The sequence below is a fragment of the Podarcis liolepis genome, assembly GCF_965112155.1.
Source record: "Podarcis liolepis genome assembly, chromosome: 14".
Classification (NCBI taxonomy): domain Eukaryota; kingdom Metazoa; phylum Chordata; class Lepidosauria; order Squamata; family Lacertidae; genus Podarcis; species Podarcis liolepis.
Genome location: NC_139569.1, coordinates 35,986,921 through 36,004,699, shown reverse-complemented (window position 1 = coordinate 36,004,699; position 17,779 = coordinate 35,986,921). Strand labels below are relative to the sequence as shown.

The 17,779-nt window shown below is 46.0% G+C and overlaps 1 protein-coding gene across 1 annotated transcript; it reads right to left on the bottom strand.

Annotated features, from left to right (window-relative positions):
* Nucleotides 1–3,509: 3,509 nt before the first annotated feature.
* AEN (apoptosis enhancing nuclease) lies at nucleotides 3,510–14,165 on the bottom strand. The gene is given in 5 exon segments (XM_083475183.1): nucleotides 3,510–3,978; nucleotides 6,611–6,811; nucleotides 9,869–10,577; nucleotides 14,004–14,054; nucleotides 14,056–14,165. Coding segments are annotated over 5 exon segments (1,260 nt in total). The 5' UTR covers nucleotides 14,151–14,165; the 3' UTR covers nucleotides 3,510–3,774.
* Nucleotides 14,166–17,779: the final 3,614 nt, after the last annotated feature.

The following is a 17,779-nucleotide window of genomic DNA, read 5'->3' as shown; positions in this document are numbered from 1 at the left end:
CACTCCATCAAGGAGATTCGAACCGCTGACCTTCCAATCGGCAAGCCTAAGAGGCTCAGTGGTTTAGACAGTTGTGGCTCCCCATCAGTGTCAGGAAAGGAACTCCTGTCCTGGTATGAACTTACCTGGACCCTCAGATGTTCTTTCGAGGCCCATCTATAGGCCTCCCCTCCAAAGGAGACTTGGTGGCTGGTGGCAATGGAAAGGGCCTTTTCAGTTGTGGCTCTTCATCTGTGGAATGCTCTCCTAAGGGAGGTCTGTCTGGCGCCTTCACTGTCATCTTTTGGGCACATGGTAAGACTTACCTTTCATCCCCTGGCTTTAGGTGGACTGAGCCAATTTTGTTCTGCTGTTATGAGTGCTAATGAAGGAGTGTGTGAATGTGAATTGTATGTGCTTGTAGGACAATGCTAACGTTTCCTACTGGTTTTTAATGACACAATGCATGTTTTTAATGACAGTCACTCAGAGAACCAGCAACCAATGAATCTAATCAGGAATAATTCTCTTCCCTCAGCACTGGAAAGTGACACTGATTGGGATGTGGCGTCTGAAAACTACAAATCTGATGAAGCAGGGAGGGTCAGGAAGGTGACACTTCCCTTATTTAAGCTTACTATTATCATTATTACTATTAGGAAGAACGGTGGGGGTTTTTTTTGGGGGGGGGTGACACCCATCTGGGCTTTTGCAAGAATTGCTGTAAAATGCTCACAATTTCCCAGAGTAATTTATTATTATTATTATTATTATTATTGCTTCCATTTGCATCCCATCTTTCCTCCAGGGAGCTCAATATGGTCTCCAAAAGCAATTATTCTGAAGCCAACCCCTCTGCAAGGTGCTAGACCTCAGGAGGCCGTGGAGAAGCAGCAGAAAAACAAGTTCGGGCTCCAAATAATACTGTGGATGAGACTCTCCACGCTACAAAGGGAAGCAAAGTACTTGTTCATCTATCAGCAGCAGCCCAGTCACAGAAGGCTGGGGAGGGCGGGTAGTCTTTGCAAGGGCTTAGATGTCCAGCATCACTCAGAACACAAAGGAATCTCAAACGGCTTGTGCCCTGTGCCAGGAAAGAGCCAGCAATCTCCTGTCTGATGGCAAGCCCAGTGTGTTTTTTGTGCCAGCTGTCCATCTGATGGCAAGCCAGGTGTGCTGCCTGTTAAGACCAGCCAGCTGGAAGCTGCATCAAAAGCAAGGCGCTACCTGCAATCCGGTGCAGAAGGCGCAGCTATTAGTTTGCTTGAGAGCTGCAGACCGCTGTGATGTGTAGCAGACAGGTCCTGCATGGGATACAGCAAGAGCTTCCGCTATCTTGATGTCCCAGAAGCACAAGGAACAAAGGAGACCTTGCTCTTAACATATGGTGCTGTGCCTGAGCCAGGATCTGCAGAAAGCAAAGACCTCCAGCCGCTGCTAAAAAATATTCTACTACAAGAGAGTCCTAGCAAAGGGGGAGAGCTGGAAAGAGCCTTAAAACGCTCCAGTCCTTATTGGCAGGAATGAACCATGACGCTGTGAAAGATCTGTAAAGGAATAGGGCATAAGGTCTTTGCAGGAAGGGGGATTGCTTTGGGGCCTAGTAAAGCTCTAAAGTCAGGGGTGTGTAAAACTCTGGTCCTCCAGATACTGCAGGGACTCCAACTCCCATCAGCGCCAGCCAGCATGACCAATGGTCAGGGATGATGGCAGATGGAGTCTAACATCTGGAAGGCCACAGGTTCTTAAGTAATCAGCATGGGGAACTGGCTATTGGTTCCAGGTCTATGTTCACAAGAGCAGTTTGGTAACAACATGGAACAGTGCGAAAGCTAAGTCCGGTCTCTGTTCTCACCAACAGCAGATAAGGCAATGAAACATGAGTCCTGGACTGTGCCATTTCATACCACTAGCAGGGGTGTTGAATGTTCCTTACACACTTTTTTTTTAAAAGAAAACCATATTAAGGAGAAGGTAAGACTACAGCTCTTCTCTGATACCGTATTTTCAATGTGCATAGTGTTTCTGTGTGCTTGTTATCCGCAAGCGACATCCAGTCCTGCAATCCTGTATTTTCAGGCAGAATGCAATCTAGGACAGCTTTACGACCACAGCTACTGCTTGTGCAAAAGGGAAAACCCACAAAAACGCCTGTTGCAAATTGCACAAGTAGCCCAGAACACTCTTTGTCCATGCACGTTCAAGGAAAATTTAAGGTGTGCAAATCAGTTGGTCACAGATATGGCTGGCCACACCAGCAATTTCCTCAGCTATTAACGTCACAGAAATCGCTTCTAGATGCACCCCTGAGCTATCGGTTCATGCTACATCTCCCTGTGCAAGAACATTCCCGATGAGATTTTGGATTGCTTGCATGTAGAGAAAAAATGGTACAGGAACCAGTTGTGGCTTCGCACACTAACCAAGTGTCCAAACCCTTTTGCAATAATAAATCAGAGCTTGGTTCTAACTCACCCTTGTAATTAGATAGGAAATCTGTGTTTAGGTCCCTAAGGCAGGGATCAGCAACCTATGGGCTGCAGAGGTGCACCCACTCTACCAAATCCCACTGTTCAAGCCCACCTTGTCATGCAACTTACCTGTAGGTTTTCCGAAAGAAAAGGGTCAATGGGGAAAGCTTTTCAGAAAGAAAAGGCCTTGGCGGGTGGATACAACCTACAGGACAGTATGTGGCCGACCTCTTCTCTCTTCTCCCAGGTGCACAGCCTGGGAGTCATTTTGGACTCACAGCTGCCCAAGGAGGTACAGGCCAATTCTGTGTCCAGGGCAGCTGTCTACCAGCGCCATCTGGTATGCAGGCTGAGACCCTACCTGCCCGCAGACTGTCTTGCCAGATTGGTGCATGATCTAGATATCTCCCGCTTCAACTACTGCAATGTGCTCTATGTGGGGCTACCTTTGAAGGTGACCCAGAAACTACAACTAATCCAGAATGCAGAAGCAAGATTGGTGACTAAGAGTGGCCGCCGAGACCACATAACACCGGTCCTGAAAGACCTACATTGACTCCCAGTACGTTTCTGAGCACAATTCAAAGTGTTGGTGCTGACTTTTAAATCCCTCAACGGCCTCAGCCCAGTATACCTGAAGGAGTGTCTCCACCCACATTGTTCAGCCCAGACACTGAGGTCCAGCTCCGAGGGCCTTCTGGCGGTTCCCTCACTGTGAGAAGCGAAGTTTCAGGAAACCAGGCAGAGGAGGGCCTTCTCGGTAGTGGTGCCGTCCCATCAGATGCCAAGTTTTTAATATTTGATGTTTTATCGCGTGTTTAATATTCTGTTGGAAGCCACTCAAAGTGGCTGGGGAAACCCAGCCAGATGGGTGGGATATAGATAATAAATTATCACCATCATCATCCTCTAGGGTCAACCTCTTCTCTATGGTCAAAACAAACTAAACGGCCAGCATAGGCAGTTTATCTTTTGGGAAGATTTCCCCTTTTCTTACTTCAGAAGAAGAATCCTAAAGCAGCCCCTTTCGATCAAATGAAGAATACAGAAGTCCTCTAATCACCAGTAGAATTGTGTATTCTTGGGTTGTGCAATTTGGCAATAAATAAAGTTGCTACAGTAGGTTCAGAATCATGGCCTCCCCACTCTCAAGTGACAGTCCAGAGCACACATTCTAGAGCACCATTCCTGCCCCTGGTGCCTTCCAGATCTTTTGAACCACAACTCCCATTGTCCCTCACCACTAGCCGTGATAGAGTTAAAAAAAAAAAAAAGACCACCTGGAGGCACCAGGTTGGGGAAAGCTGTTCTAGAGTTTGCACCTTCATGTACAGCCTGTGTCAAAGTCCTTGGGCCAATACTGGTCATCCATGTAGCAAACACTCTCCCAGCTGCTATCTGGAGGGCTGTTTGGAAGGCTTGGCGGGAGGCTACTGGCCAGTGTCTGTTCCCATTGTACCTCCACCAATCTGTAAAGCTCCATAGACGTCTGAGCATCTTCTACTGATGAATGTCCATTTCGGCTAACCTAACAGATGGGAAAGGGGGGGGGGGGAAACAACCAAACTGTGTGTAAGGTTCTAGTCCTCCAGATGTGCCATCTAGTAGCACTGACCAAAGCCAACCACTCCTACCAACTTCTTATAAAGCAGTGTTTCCCAACCACTGTTCCGCGGCACACTAGTGTGCCGCGAGATGTTGCCTGGTGTGCCGCGGGAAAAATTAAAAAATCCGAAAGATTTTTTTTTTAAAAGTCAAATTTTCGATTGGGGCGCCGTCACTAGATGACCCCTGGGGTTCCCTCCCTCCCTCCCGCTCTGCGCCTCCCTCCTCCTCCTCCTCCTCCTGGGAGGCTCTTCCTGGCTCCCGGCCAAGGCTTGGCGGCTGCCACTCACTCGCTCGCCCACCCGTCCCTCCATCCCTGCACCCGGCCTCTCCCCCTCCGTCCCCGGCGTGGGGGCTGCCGGGATCCGTAGTCCCCTCGCCCTTGGGCTCCGCGCCCACGCGGGGTGCGCGAACTACGTTTCCCAGCGTGGCCTGGCGGGCCAGGCGTTTTGTTTGAAGCGCTCTTCTCCCGGCCATGGAATGAGCGCAGCGGCGGCCAGGGGCTCTTCCGCGCAGACCCCGCGCAGCCTGCCTGCGCCCCCGCGGAGATCGGGCGGCAGGATGGAGCCCGGGGATCCCCGCGGAGGCGGAGCGGTGGAGGCTGCCCCCCAGGTAGGGCTGCGTCGGGGGGGTGGTTATTTTTGCAATGCTGCATCCGCGCCGGAGGGGACGCATCGGACCGCGGGGAGACCCCTTGGCGGGCGTGCAAGGCAATGCATGCGTGCAGGCGTTGCATGGAGTGCAGTGCAATGCAATGGCAACGCGGCGCCCTGCATGCATGCATGCAACTTCCACCGGCGCTCCGGACTTGGCAGGTGAGGGGGGTCCCCAGTGGGCGGCAGAGAGAGCCGGGAGGGCGAAGGGGAGCCGGGGGGGAGCAGCGCTGCTCCCTGAGCCGAGCCCAGGGGGAAACTTCGGCGTCGTTGCGCCGGGTGTTGGAAGCGGAGGCTGGCGGGGGCCCCTCACCTGCAAAACCTGGTCGCCTCTCATATATTTCGTGCATTGCATTCATCGCCCGCTTTCTCCTCCAAGGAGCTCCCGGGGGCGCGCGTGGTTCTCCCCGTGTTATCCTCGCAACAACAGCCCTGCAAGGTGGGTCAGGCGAGTGGCCCAAGGGAGCACCCAGGGATTGTCCTGGCCAGGTGGGGTGATTTGAACCCTGCTCTCTGCCCGGTCTTCGTCCTCATTTAGCCCCCACATGTGCATGACTGTGCATGACTGAGGTTTTCCCCCCTCGTCTTGGCTATGGTGTGAGTCTGTGCTGTTAATTAATGGGGTTCTGCCTTCGGAGAAGATGAGCCAGCCCTCAAGGAGGTGATTATGTAATTTGCTAGCAATTCATGTCCCTCCCGGTGTGACGCTGCGCGCTGACGTCACGGGGCTGTAATGGTGGTGTGCCTCGAGATTTTTTTCATGAAACAAGTGTGCCTTTGCCCAAAAAAGGTTGGGAAACACTGTTATAAAGTATATATTTGCAGTGAACAATCCTAAGTTTTCCTATTTAAGAAGTACATCATAGCCAGTCCAATAGCACTGAATTCTACTACTGGGGTTCTCATCCCTGCTCACCCCGCCAACCTCAATACCTCCATTTACCACTTCATCCAACACCCCCAATATCCTCCCAGCTCCTTCAACCCCTCCACCACATCCTCACAGCCCCTCAAGTGTTCCTCCACCCTTGCTTTACTTAAACCTATGATGTTGTTCAAACATCTCAAAACCCAACTTCTCCTTTGCTCGCCTCCTTTGCCCTGTCTTCATGCAAATCCAGGACTGTGATGCGGCACTACAACTCCTCCAACGGGGGGCTGCGTGATGACAGCCTTGCATTTTTATGTATATAGGAAGATAACCCATGATAGCTAAAATGAACCTTTGCGCTCAACAACAGTACAACTCTATCTCTAAATCCTATCGGAGTTGTCTAATAAGTTAATTAATAATTTCTTTTCCACCCTTCATCAGAGGACCAACATGGAGGTTTATAAATATAAAAATACATAACATAGTGATAAACAAAATAACACCCCCCCACACCGAGTTTTAAAAGCCATGGATTGTTTGATTATCCAAAGGCCTGGAAGAAGAGGAATGATTTTTGTCTGGCACTTAAAAATATGTAATGAAGGGTCCAGGTGAAGCTCCCTGGGGAGAGCATTCCACAGTTAGAGAATTAGGGGATAAGATCGAACCCTGAGGAACCCCACATTGAAGGCAGGCTCCACAGGACCCAAGCATGACCCCCCTAGAGATGACCATCTAGGTTGGACCGGAGGCACTGCAAAGCACTGCTGCCCATCCCAATTCAGACAGCCGCTCCAGGAGGAAACCATGGCTGATGGCACAGAATGCTGCCAATAGGTTAAAGAGAATTAACAGAGACACGTTTTCCCGGTCTCTCTCCTGACAGGAGTCATCATACAGGTCAACCAAAGCAGTTTCTGTGCCAAAACTGGACCTAAAGCCCGACTGAAATGGATCTCGAAAATAAAAGTTTCCTCCAAGAGTACTTGGGTCTGAATCTGAGAGAGGAAGGAATCTCCTTAAATTACCTGAATATTCTTGTGTAGCAGCTCACTAGCCAGGCTCTTGAGAGAGACGCTGGCTTTCATAGGGAGCCCCATCTTCTTCCTCAGCAGGGGGCTCCGACTCGTGTCCCGTGTCCAGGCATGGGGGTGAAAATATTTCAAGGCTCGGAAGTCGTTGTGGATGGCATGCCCCACCACTATCTTGTCCCTCACGATCTGTAGGATCTGCAAGAATTAAAAGGCCATTTAGCCACCCACCGTCACAAACAGAGGGCCTTAGGAAGATGGCGACGATAGGCTGTGCTCTGCATTTTTAAAGGTGGGTCAGAAATATTTTAAAACTGTTTCAAACCATGTTGTGTAGCGTGACTGGATTTGAAGGGATATTTGCTTGGAATCCTGTGGATTTGTGAGCTACAGCAGTTAGTGGGTCTGGGGCAGAGGCTGAATGGGATTCTTTAGCCTGGGACTGGGACTAGGAGAAGAGATTCGATTTGAAGATTTCTATGTGAAAAGAAGAATAAATACTGTAAAAAGAAGCTTGTATCAAAAGCACAACAAACCAACCTATTGATTTTTCTCCTGTGAATAAGAGAGCCGTTAAATTATTCGCCCTGGCCCATTTCCTATGGGGGTCTGGACACCCGCTACAAAGCGAATTGTGATAGTGAGACTATGGCAATACAAACTGACAGAAAAAATAAATAGATCCAGTATGGTGTAATGGTCAGAGTGATGGACTAGGACCTGGGAGACCAGGGTTCAAATTGACGCTCAGCCATGATGGTTCAGTGAGTATGACCTTAGGTCAGTCACTCCCTCTCAACCTAACCTGCCTCACAGGGTTGCTGGGAGGATGAAATGGCAAGGAGAACTATGGACACTGCCTTAAGCTGCTTGGAGGAAAGGTGGCCTATAAATGTAAAAATAACAATAGTATGAAAATCTGTACAGCTATACACAAGGGGAAGGTTCTATTCTGTGGAATAGCATTCCTGTTGTGATATTAAAAGGCACCCCCTATCTGCACTTTCCGGAAAGAACCACACTTTCCAATGGGCTTTTAATTTTTCTGTTTTCATTTATCTTACACGTAAAGCACGTTGAAACGTTGTTTTAGAAGGCGATTAATAAAGGATGATAATAATAGTACAGTCGTACCTTGGAAGTCGAACGGAATCCGTTCCAGAAGTCCGTTAAGACTTCCAAAATGTTTGAAAACCAAAGCGTGGCTTCTGATTGGCTGCAGGAGGCCCTGCCGGGCGTTTGGCTTCCAAAAATAGTTCACAAACTGGAACACTCACTTCTGGGTTTGCGACGTTCGGGAACTAAGCTGTTTGACTTCCAAGGTATGACTGTATTCCCGATGGCTCTGTACAAAAAGTGCAAAACCTTTTGGACTCAAAAGCTGTGCAAATTACAAAGCACAAGGTACACCACAACCCATTAGCAATGCTGTTGGGTTATATCAATGGGACACAACTATAAGAAAATTAAACCCTGATCTTCTAATAGTGGCATGCCCAGCCATAGCACACCGGGGGGGGGGGGGACACACGTGTTAAAACATCAACAGAAAGGAAGTGGATAAGTTCAGCCAGCAAATACAAACCCAGGAATGGAGACAAGAGAACAGAGCATTTTGCAACAGACAGGTAGCCGTCAATTATTCACCTGGAATCGACCCCTGTGAAATGGGTTAAGCCAATCAAATGCAACATTAAAAGGCTTGTATTCAGAGACTTGAAACGAACTGGTAATGATGTACTAATTAACCTAGGCGCCGTTAGCCTTCAAAGAACGAGCAACAAGGGTGCGGGGAGCATTACGAGCTTTTAAATTTTCTCGATTGTAATTTTGAAGGATGCAATAAAGTAGGAAGGTTAAAATGTATCACTCTCTTTAATAGCAAACTCAGGCGCTGAGTGCCAAGAGAAGTGGAGCCAAATTAGGGTGACCGACAAAAAAATCCAGAGGTGTCAGTGTTGCGGGAAAACCGAAGGTTTGAAGTACTTGCAAAAGGTGCAGTTGGGCAAGAGCCCACAAGATTATTGCAGATCACACACTGGAGTCCCAGCTCAAACACCCCATGTCATTTTGGAGGGTCTCTTGAATGTCAGGTGCAGGTGTGTGTATGTTGGGAATAAGGGATGAAGTGGGAGGTGGGCCCCACTTGCATGATACATTGAAAGCAGTATCATACCAATGTTTAAAGAGTCCGGGAACTACAGCTTAAGGGTGCACACAGAAGGTCCTTGCAGCTCCAGGTAGGGCTGGAAATGCCCCTTGCCTGAAACCCTCTGCCAACCAGAGCAGAAAATACTGAGCTAGATGGACCGAAGGTCCGACTCATTTTTCAGCAGCTTCCTATGTTCCTTGTGCTTTTCCGAATCCTCCTAGGCTACTGCAAGCTGGCGGCCATGTTCGTTCTTCTTCTTAAATGTACAGTGCAGTATCTAAGGAATACAGGTGCTTATTAGTAGTGATAACATTATTTATTTAGTTGCATTTATATCTCCCCGTTTCCTCCTAGGAGCTCAAGCTGGCATACATGATTCCCTCCTCGGCCCAGTGTACCTGAAGGAGCGTTTCCACCCCCATTGTTCAGCCCGGACACTGAGGTCCAGCTCCGAGGGCCTTCTGGCAGTTCCCTCCCTGTGAGAAGTGAAGCTACTGGGAACCAGGCAGAGGGCCTTCTCAGTAGTGGCACCCGCCCTGTGGAACACCCTCCCATCAGATGTCAAAGAAATAAACAACTATCAGACTTTTAGAAGACATCTGAAGGCAGCCCTGTTTAGGGAAGTTCTTAATATTTGATGTTCGCTTTATTATTATTATTATTAATATTCTGTTGGGAGCCATAATAATTATTATTATTAACATCTCATTTAATCCCTACAACAACCCTGCGAGGTAAATTAGGCTGAGGGGCAGTGACTGGCCCAAGACCACCCAGTAAACTTCACAGCCAAGCAGGGATTTGACCCCTGGCTTCCTAGGTCTTAGTCCAACACTCTAACCACTATACCACACTGGCTCTCAATTTCTCATTTTTCAAATCTTGGAAGTTCAGTTCTCTGCATTTTCCACATCAGTTTGCAATTTTTGTCAAAGAAACAGCAGCAGCAGCTGCCTTCATGGAATTTCATGGATTTGACCCCCGTCTCCTGGGTCCTAGTCTGACCCTCTCACCACTAGACCACACTGGTTCTGCAGCAAGCATCTCATTCTCCAGCTGCATGGATTCCAATCCTCAACCCCTCTTCTCCCTCCTTTGCTTACCTCGCTCCGTGCAACCTTAAAAGGAGTGGCCTTTTCCATGTGTCGCCGGGTTATCCCGCTCCACCGAGTCCTGTAATCGACAATCGGGAGCTCCGGCCGGACGTATTTGTCGTAGATGACGTCCCCGTCGTAGTTCACAACTGTGCACCGCGCCAACTCGCTGGTCCTCCCAGCGGGGCCCGTGCCCACCATTTCGCAGTCAAGCGCCACACATTTCCTGGGCGTCGCACGGGATAAGGAACCGGTGACCTTTCCACCAGGGGAGGCTACTTGATCCTTGAGACTTTGGGAAGATGTCGGCCACCTGCCTGGGTTCACTGAAGCGCCTGGCGCAACCGGACAGAGCAGGCAAGGCTCCCTAGGAGCCCCAGCTATATCCTCCTGGAACAACTGGCCGCAAGGGCTGACTTCACAGCGCAAGGATCTCAGTGCACCACCCATTTCTGAGCTGCCTGAAGTCGTCGGCAGGGCTTTTCCCTGCAGCCCTCTCTGCTCCAATGCCCTCCGCGCCATAAACCGCTGGTATCGGCGGCTCTTCTTTTTCTTCTGGCCAGAGGCTTCAGCATCCTGGGAACCTTTGTCGTGGCCCGGATCCCACTTAGGGCAGAGGCACCCAAGGCCCTGCTCTTCATCCATCCCCAAGTTACCCACCTGGACCACTTGCACCGGAGTTACCCCACCTGGCGAGCAGTTGGTGGTAGACGGCATCCTGACGAAATAAGAAACCCCAACTAAAGAATCATGGCAAGAAAAATTGATGGACTATGCAGAATTGGCAAAACTGACATACAAGCTATGGGACAAGGATAACTGTGACTTTATAAAGATTAAATGGGAACCCTTTACAAAGTATTTGAAGACACAACAAAGCGAACTGGACTCCTTGGCGGGTTTTGAATAAACATTCACAAACTTTTTATTGATAATAATCAGATAAATAGTTTGAGGATCTATACAGCTGTGTAACATGCAGAAAACAGCATTTTTAGAAAAATCAAAGACTGGAACTGAGGGAAGTTGGGGGTGGGGGGAGGGAGGAAAAATGGGGGGAATAAGGATGATATGTTTCTGGATAATATGTTTTGTTTTAATTTTGAATAAAAAGTTATTTTAAAAAAGAAGAAGAAGAAGATGCGGGAGACTTAGGGAACGGGAGGTTGGGTGGAAAGGCTGACCCAAACACGAGAAGGCAGAGAGGGGCATGGTGGGGAGAGCAAATAAGGCGCTCTCTCCTTGTGGGATGGTGATATCCCGCCTCTCCACTCAGGAACAGGGAAAGCAGGGTGGATAAAAATCACAATTTTTTTTTAATCAGATTTTTTTAAAATTTAAATTGGATTTTTAAAATAAAATGCTTTTGGAGGAAAAATCTTTCTAAAGATAGTTTTCTATTTAAGTTACATTATAGTCCAAAGGCTATTCATCAGGAAAGAAGGATTTGTTTTGTTTTTCATGTGTGCTAAAACTCAGTCTAAGGTTGTTGTTTTTTAAAAAAAACCGTTTAACCACATCAGTTAACAAACATGGATACATATGCTATAACGTTATTGTTTTAGTTAAATAAATTTAACTACATTTAAATTGTTATTAAGGAAATGATTATTTTTCTCCTTCCAATAAAGTACACCAGAAAAGTTGTCCAATTATCTGTCAATGGATTTCTAATAGTATAACCAAATCAGTAATTTTTGATCTAACTGTAAAAACTACTCTGAAAATTTATTATTCCAAAAATGAAACCTTCATCTGGTTGTAAATATTAAGATTACCAGCAAGAATGAGTCTTTCTGTTAAAAAAATAAAGAGATTTAAATCAAGTCTTACTGACTAGTGATTTAAATCGATTTGATTTAAATCAAATCCACTCTGAGGGAAAGTTTTCAGGTTGTCCAGCAAAAGACATTTGGAAAGAATGCCTTCACCCAGGGACTCCTCCCCAGACAATTCCCATCACTCCCTGGACATGCTGACCAAGGCTGATAAGATTGTCCTAGGTGAGGGATGGGACACCTGTGGCTCTCCAGATCTTGGGTGTACTACAGTTCCCATCAGCCCCAATCAGCTAGCCAATGGTTGGGGGTGATGGCAGTTGTGCCAATACAACAGCAGAAGGACCACAGGCTTCTAGTACGGTCTTGATCATGGCAATGACCTCTGGCAATCCCTGCATGGGGTGGTAGTAGTCTTGCCAGCTCATTTTAATCATTCAGAAATATATTGAACCCTATCCTTTCCAAAAGGTCAGTTTATTTTTCCTGTTTCAGTTGTCCCATGCCCCAAACCTCATCTGAGATTTTTTTAAAATATAATTCTTCTATTTATTTATTTATTAATTTATTGCTTACTTACAAAGTGCCTACAATTGCTGGGTGGTGGAAGCTCTGATCTCAGGTTTATCATCTTAAAAAGCAAAGAACAATAAAAGCCCCCCCAAAAAAGAGGAAAAAGAAAATGATTTAAATTGATGTTGGGTCTTTAGCTTAAAAACGGCGACAATCCTGATCAATGTTAATAGTAAATAAACTTTATTGTATTGTTCTATTTATTTAAAAAATATTTCTGGTCCTATGATCCCATGAAAGGTATCTGGTCCACCTTTCAACAACAATGTGTTCATAACGTAATGTAAAATAAACCCACTTATAAACATTATAAAACAATAAAGCTACATATGAGTAACAAATGTTAACAAACAGAACCTAGCTTTCAGTGCCTTATGAGGGTATGTGTGTGCAATCTTCACGTGCCTCCAAAGAGAGGCCAAAGAAGAACTATCCATAGGAGAGCATTATGTAACTCTGAGGCCACCACAAGAGAGGCCCTGCTTTTGGAAGATAAGTGACAATGTTACCTCCCTAGGCTGTGGTGCGAAACAGGTAGATGGGAATCTACTACTATATCCCTAAGTAAAAAGGTAAAGGGACCCCTGACCATTAGGTCCAGTCGTGCCTGACTTTGGGGTTGCGGCACTCATCTCACTTTGTTGGCCGAGGGAACTGGCGTACAGCTTCCGGGTCATGTGGCCAGCAAGACTAAGCCGCTTCTGGCGAACCAGAGCAGTGCACGGAAACACCTGTTTACCTTCCCGCCGGAGTGGTACCTATTTATCTACTTGCACTTTGGCGTGTTTTCAAACTGCTAGGTTGGAAGGAGCAGGGACCGAGCAACGGGAGCTCACCCCGTCGCAGGGATTCGAACTGCCAACCTTCTTATCGGCAAGCCCTAGGCTCTGTGGTTTAACCCACAGCGCCACCCACGTCCCATATCCCTAAGTAATCTGAAGTATATTAGGAAGCATTTCTGCCCAGCCCTTTAAAATGGCTGAAAAAAGAATGCTAGGGAGCAGGGGGACCAGGAGCAGATTTTTGCATCAATGGACCTGTAAGCTTGATTATGTGATGCTGAATTCCTGCTGCCGGTCTGTGCAGACAATACTAGATGAACCTGCTTCGTATTATCGGTAGGGCAGCTTCCTCTTATCAGTATCTGGTTGGCTACTGTGAGGAGGAGGGAGGTTATTGTATTGTTTTATTTTGAATTTTGTGGTTTCATTTTGTATTTTTACCTTGTGACCTGTGATCTTCGGGTGAAGGATTGTATATAAATTGAATAAATAAACAAATAAGGACAGGATAAGGAACTAGATGCCCCCCCCCAACTTTCCTCCTTCCCATATGGTGAGGTGGGGTGGGGTGGGGTGGGGAGGGGGAGTTTTATGTATTTACTTTAACCATTTTAGGCTGCTTTGATGGGCAAACTTAAAATCAGCCCAAAGGGAGAAAGATTAAATGTAACATTTTGAAAACTTAAAAGAGCAACAAACCCTGTTATCAAGGCCCGAAAAAAGAAAAAAGTTCAACCAGACCGCTACTCAGCTAAAGTACAGCTTATGAAATCTACATGTCCCACCCCGATTCAGCCCAGTTTCACTTAAATTATACCCCCTTCTAAAAATAGATAAGGGGGAATTCCAAAATAGGTATGCGGACCATCTTCTAAAATACCCCCTCACGGGGCCTGGGAACTTCCTAAGGCCTCCTAAAGCACCACTTTTTCTCTTTCCTTCAGTTACTTCCTCGACCCCCAACTTCTAAGGATAAGACCCGCCCCATCCTTATGCCCATTTCCCCCTTACCTAAGCAAGCCCGATCCCCACGTGTCGCTCCCGGAAGCAACGGCTGATCTGGCGACTCTCACATGCCCGGGCAAGTCCTGCGCTTCGGACGCGCCCCCTACCTCTGATTGGCTGCCTTAGCCAAGACGGTGGGGAGGCTATCTGCATAAATGGGCGTGGCTTGGGATGGCTGCTGGCTGGCGCCTCGCTGTCCGCGAGCAAGGAAGTCGCCCTTCAAGTCGGATGCCGCTTGCGTCCAGTTTTAAGAGGCTGGATTTTAACCCCCGCGTAATTGTGTACAGGGGAGCCTGATTGTAATCTTTATTTCTTTCCTCTTTGTCGGAAAGATCTCTGAGTCTAATGGGAGTTTAGGGTTGTAATCCTGGGAGTAGGACCCATAGGACTTCTTCTCTGAGCAAAGGTGGAGAAGATCGCGCTGCTAGTCACCATGAAAATTGTGCATAGGATTCTAGCCGTGTATCCCAAGCTTGCCCTGGTTTACTTGGAAGTAAACCCCACTAAGTGCAATAGGGAGGTAAAGGTAAAGGGACCCCTGACCATTAGGTCCAGTCGTGGCCGACTCTGGGGTTGCAGCACTCATCTCACTTTATTGGCCACATGGGTCATGTGGCCTGGCGAACCAGAGCAGCGCACAGAAACACCATTTACCTTCCCGCTGGAGCGGTACCTATTTATCCTCTTGCACTTTGATGTGCTTTCAAACTGCTAGGCTGGCAGGAGCAGGGACTGAGCAACGGGAGCTCACCCTGTCACGGGGATTCGAACTGCTGACCTTCTGATCGGCAAGTCCTAGGCTCTGTGGTTTAACCCACAGCGCCACCCGTGTCCACAGTTCCACCTGCGTCTCATGTATTTAGCCTTGCAGCTTTCTCCCGGCATTATTCCCTTTCTTAAGAACTGGCTTAGGATAAACTACCCCCCCCCCCCGTCGGTTGGATTCAAACGTTCCATATTTCCATTTGCATGCAAAAAGTTTTCAGGGAACGCTGGGCTTCTTTTCGATGTAACAAAGTTCTTACACTAGTGGCACTTTGTGCTTAGGCACTAGGCGTGCAGAACACCCAAGTATAGATTGTCCCACATGACAACTGCACACGTGTATGTTTCACGGCATATGGGTGTACGGGGAAACTGATGGTTCAAGGCTTCCCAGAGAGTGTATGTGCTCACTCAAATAAGGTTGTCAGCACTTTTGCCGGTCCTGCTCCTGTGTCTTAACAGAAGCCTTATGCATAGAAATGAAGCACCTTAAACTTGTTTCAACGGCATGCCTCAAGATGCTCACATCCACACCATGGTGTTCCCCAAAGAATCTGCAGAACCAGATTTCGTTACAGGTGCTATGAATAATAACTCTGTGAAGGTTAAACTACACTTCCCAGGATTCTTTCGGAGAAGCCCTATGGTGTGGCTGTGACCTTAACTAGTTGCATTTCTCAGTGTCGCACTACTATAAGCAGCATGGCTGTTTAAATGTTTTTAAAAGTTGACAGTCTTTCATATAGCAAAATGCCTGCGAAAGACATAAATTTAGACAATGATAATTACATAAGGACATGGAAAGAGATTAAAAGAGAAATATTAAAATGGGACAGATTGAAGCTCTCATTTTGGGGGAGAATCTCCACAATTAAAATGAATGTGCTGCCCAAAATATTGTTCCTATTTCAGGCGATCCTAGTGATAGGTGGGGCAGGCTGCTTCAAAGAATAGAAGAGAGACTTATCAAACTACATCTGGCAAAAGAATAAAACATAAGTTACTTATAGACATTAAAGAAAGAGGAGGTTTTGCCCTGCCAGATTGAAGATCTATTATGAGGCATCATGTCTATGCTGGTTAAAAGAATGGTTAGTTCTGCAAAATACGGAACTATTTGATTTGGAAGGATGGGGCAACAGATTTGGGTGGTGCACCTATTTATGCTATGGAAAGGTGGAGGTTCACTGGGGCTTTTTGAACCATATAATAAGGAAAGCACTATACGCAGTATGGGATAAATACATACAGGAAAACCCCTGGTGGCTTTCACCATTAGAAGCCATTTCAGTAAAGAAAAAAAATGTGGAAAAGAATTGGGCAACATATAAAGAATTATTGGAAGAGGAGGCAAATCAATTGAAGTTAAAGAAATTTGAAGAAATTTGGCATTATGTGACAGACTGGCAGCAATATTATCAACTGAATGAAACCTTTAAATTAGATAAGGAAAATGGATTCACAACAGAAAATTCAAAGCTAGAAAAATAATTAATACAAAATAGAAGCAAAGTGTTATCCAAAATGTATAGATTATTACTTGATTGGGAAGTAAAAGTTGAAGAGGTAAAAGAAGTCATGATTAAATGGGCAAAATATTTTGGGCATATGATACAGATGGACGCATGGGAAAATTTGTGGATCAGAGATTTAAAATTTATGGCGTGCTACATACTAAACGAAAGTATTATGAATATGTTTTACAGGTGGTATTTAACACCTAGTAAACTAGCAAAGTTGTACAAAACAAACTCAAATAAATGTTGGAGGTGTAAGCAGGTAGAAGGAACAATGTTACATATGTGGTGGGGATGTAAGAAAGTTAGAAACTTTTGGGATAGTATTTATGAAGAATTGAAAAAGTTCAAACAAACTTTCGACAAAAAGCTGAAGCATTTCTCTTGGGTTTACTATCATCAGATACCCCAAGCTATAAGGATATTTTTATATGCCTCTACAGCAGAAGAATACTTATTGCCAAAAAATGGAAGAGGGAAGAGATTCCAACAAAGGAAGAGTGGCAAAGAAAGTTATTTGAATACATGGAGCTGGCTAAAATGACAGAAATAATTAGGAAAAGAACAAGCCAAAGGTTCAGTAAGGACTGGGAGTGTTATAAAATTCACCTAGAAAAACATTGTTCTCAGATAAAACCTTCACTATGCTTTGATTAATTTTTGCAAAAGACAAAACAGTTATCATAATTAAATAAGTTAATACCAAGAAATGAAAAACATATAAAGAAGGCAGTTAAGGAAAGAAAAGAATGACTCAAATTGAGGTGGTGGACGGAAGTCAACTCAAAAGACTATACAGTGCTTAGGTTTGATAATTCAGAGTAATAATCATGGGTAATTGGTGGAGGGAAAGATATTTAGTTATTATGTATTTTTATGTATTCATTTTTAGTCTTAGTTTGAATTTTGGATGGAAACTTTCTATGGATGTACGTAAAGCAAAACAATAAAAATTATTAACAAAAACTAAATGCTCGTGCATGCAATAATAACTCAGGGTGACTCACACCTTTTCCTTTGTGGAAGTGGTTTGCCTGAATACGCAAAGCACATCCTGTGATAATGTAGGAATATTACCAGGGAGACAAGGGATCACCACTCAGCTGTGAAGCTCCCTGGGCGACCTTGGGCCAGCCACTGTCTCTCAGCCTAACCTACCTCACAGGTTGTTGTGAGGATTAAAATGGGGAGCTTGGAGGAAAGCAATGGTATTTAGATATAAACAAATGAATAGTGGCCCTGGGACAGGGTGCAATGTCAGAAGAGTGGAAAACTTGCCGAAAATATTTCACGAGACTAACCCTTTTCTATCTGTAAACTAAGATAAAAGTGCTGTAAGTCCAGTTCTGCCATTTTAGACTTTGAGGGCAAGGTTGTTCGTGTATGTGCACATTCAGGCTGATGTGTGTGTTATTTTCAATGTTTACACCCACCCCTATTGGGTATATTCAGAAGTAAATTGCAAATATTTAATAACAGTAGTTTAACAGGGCAATCCTA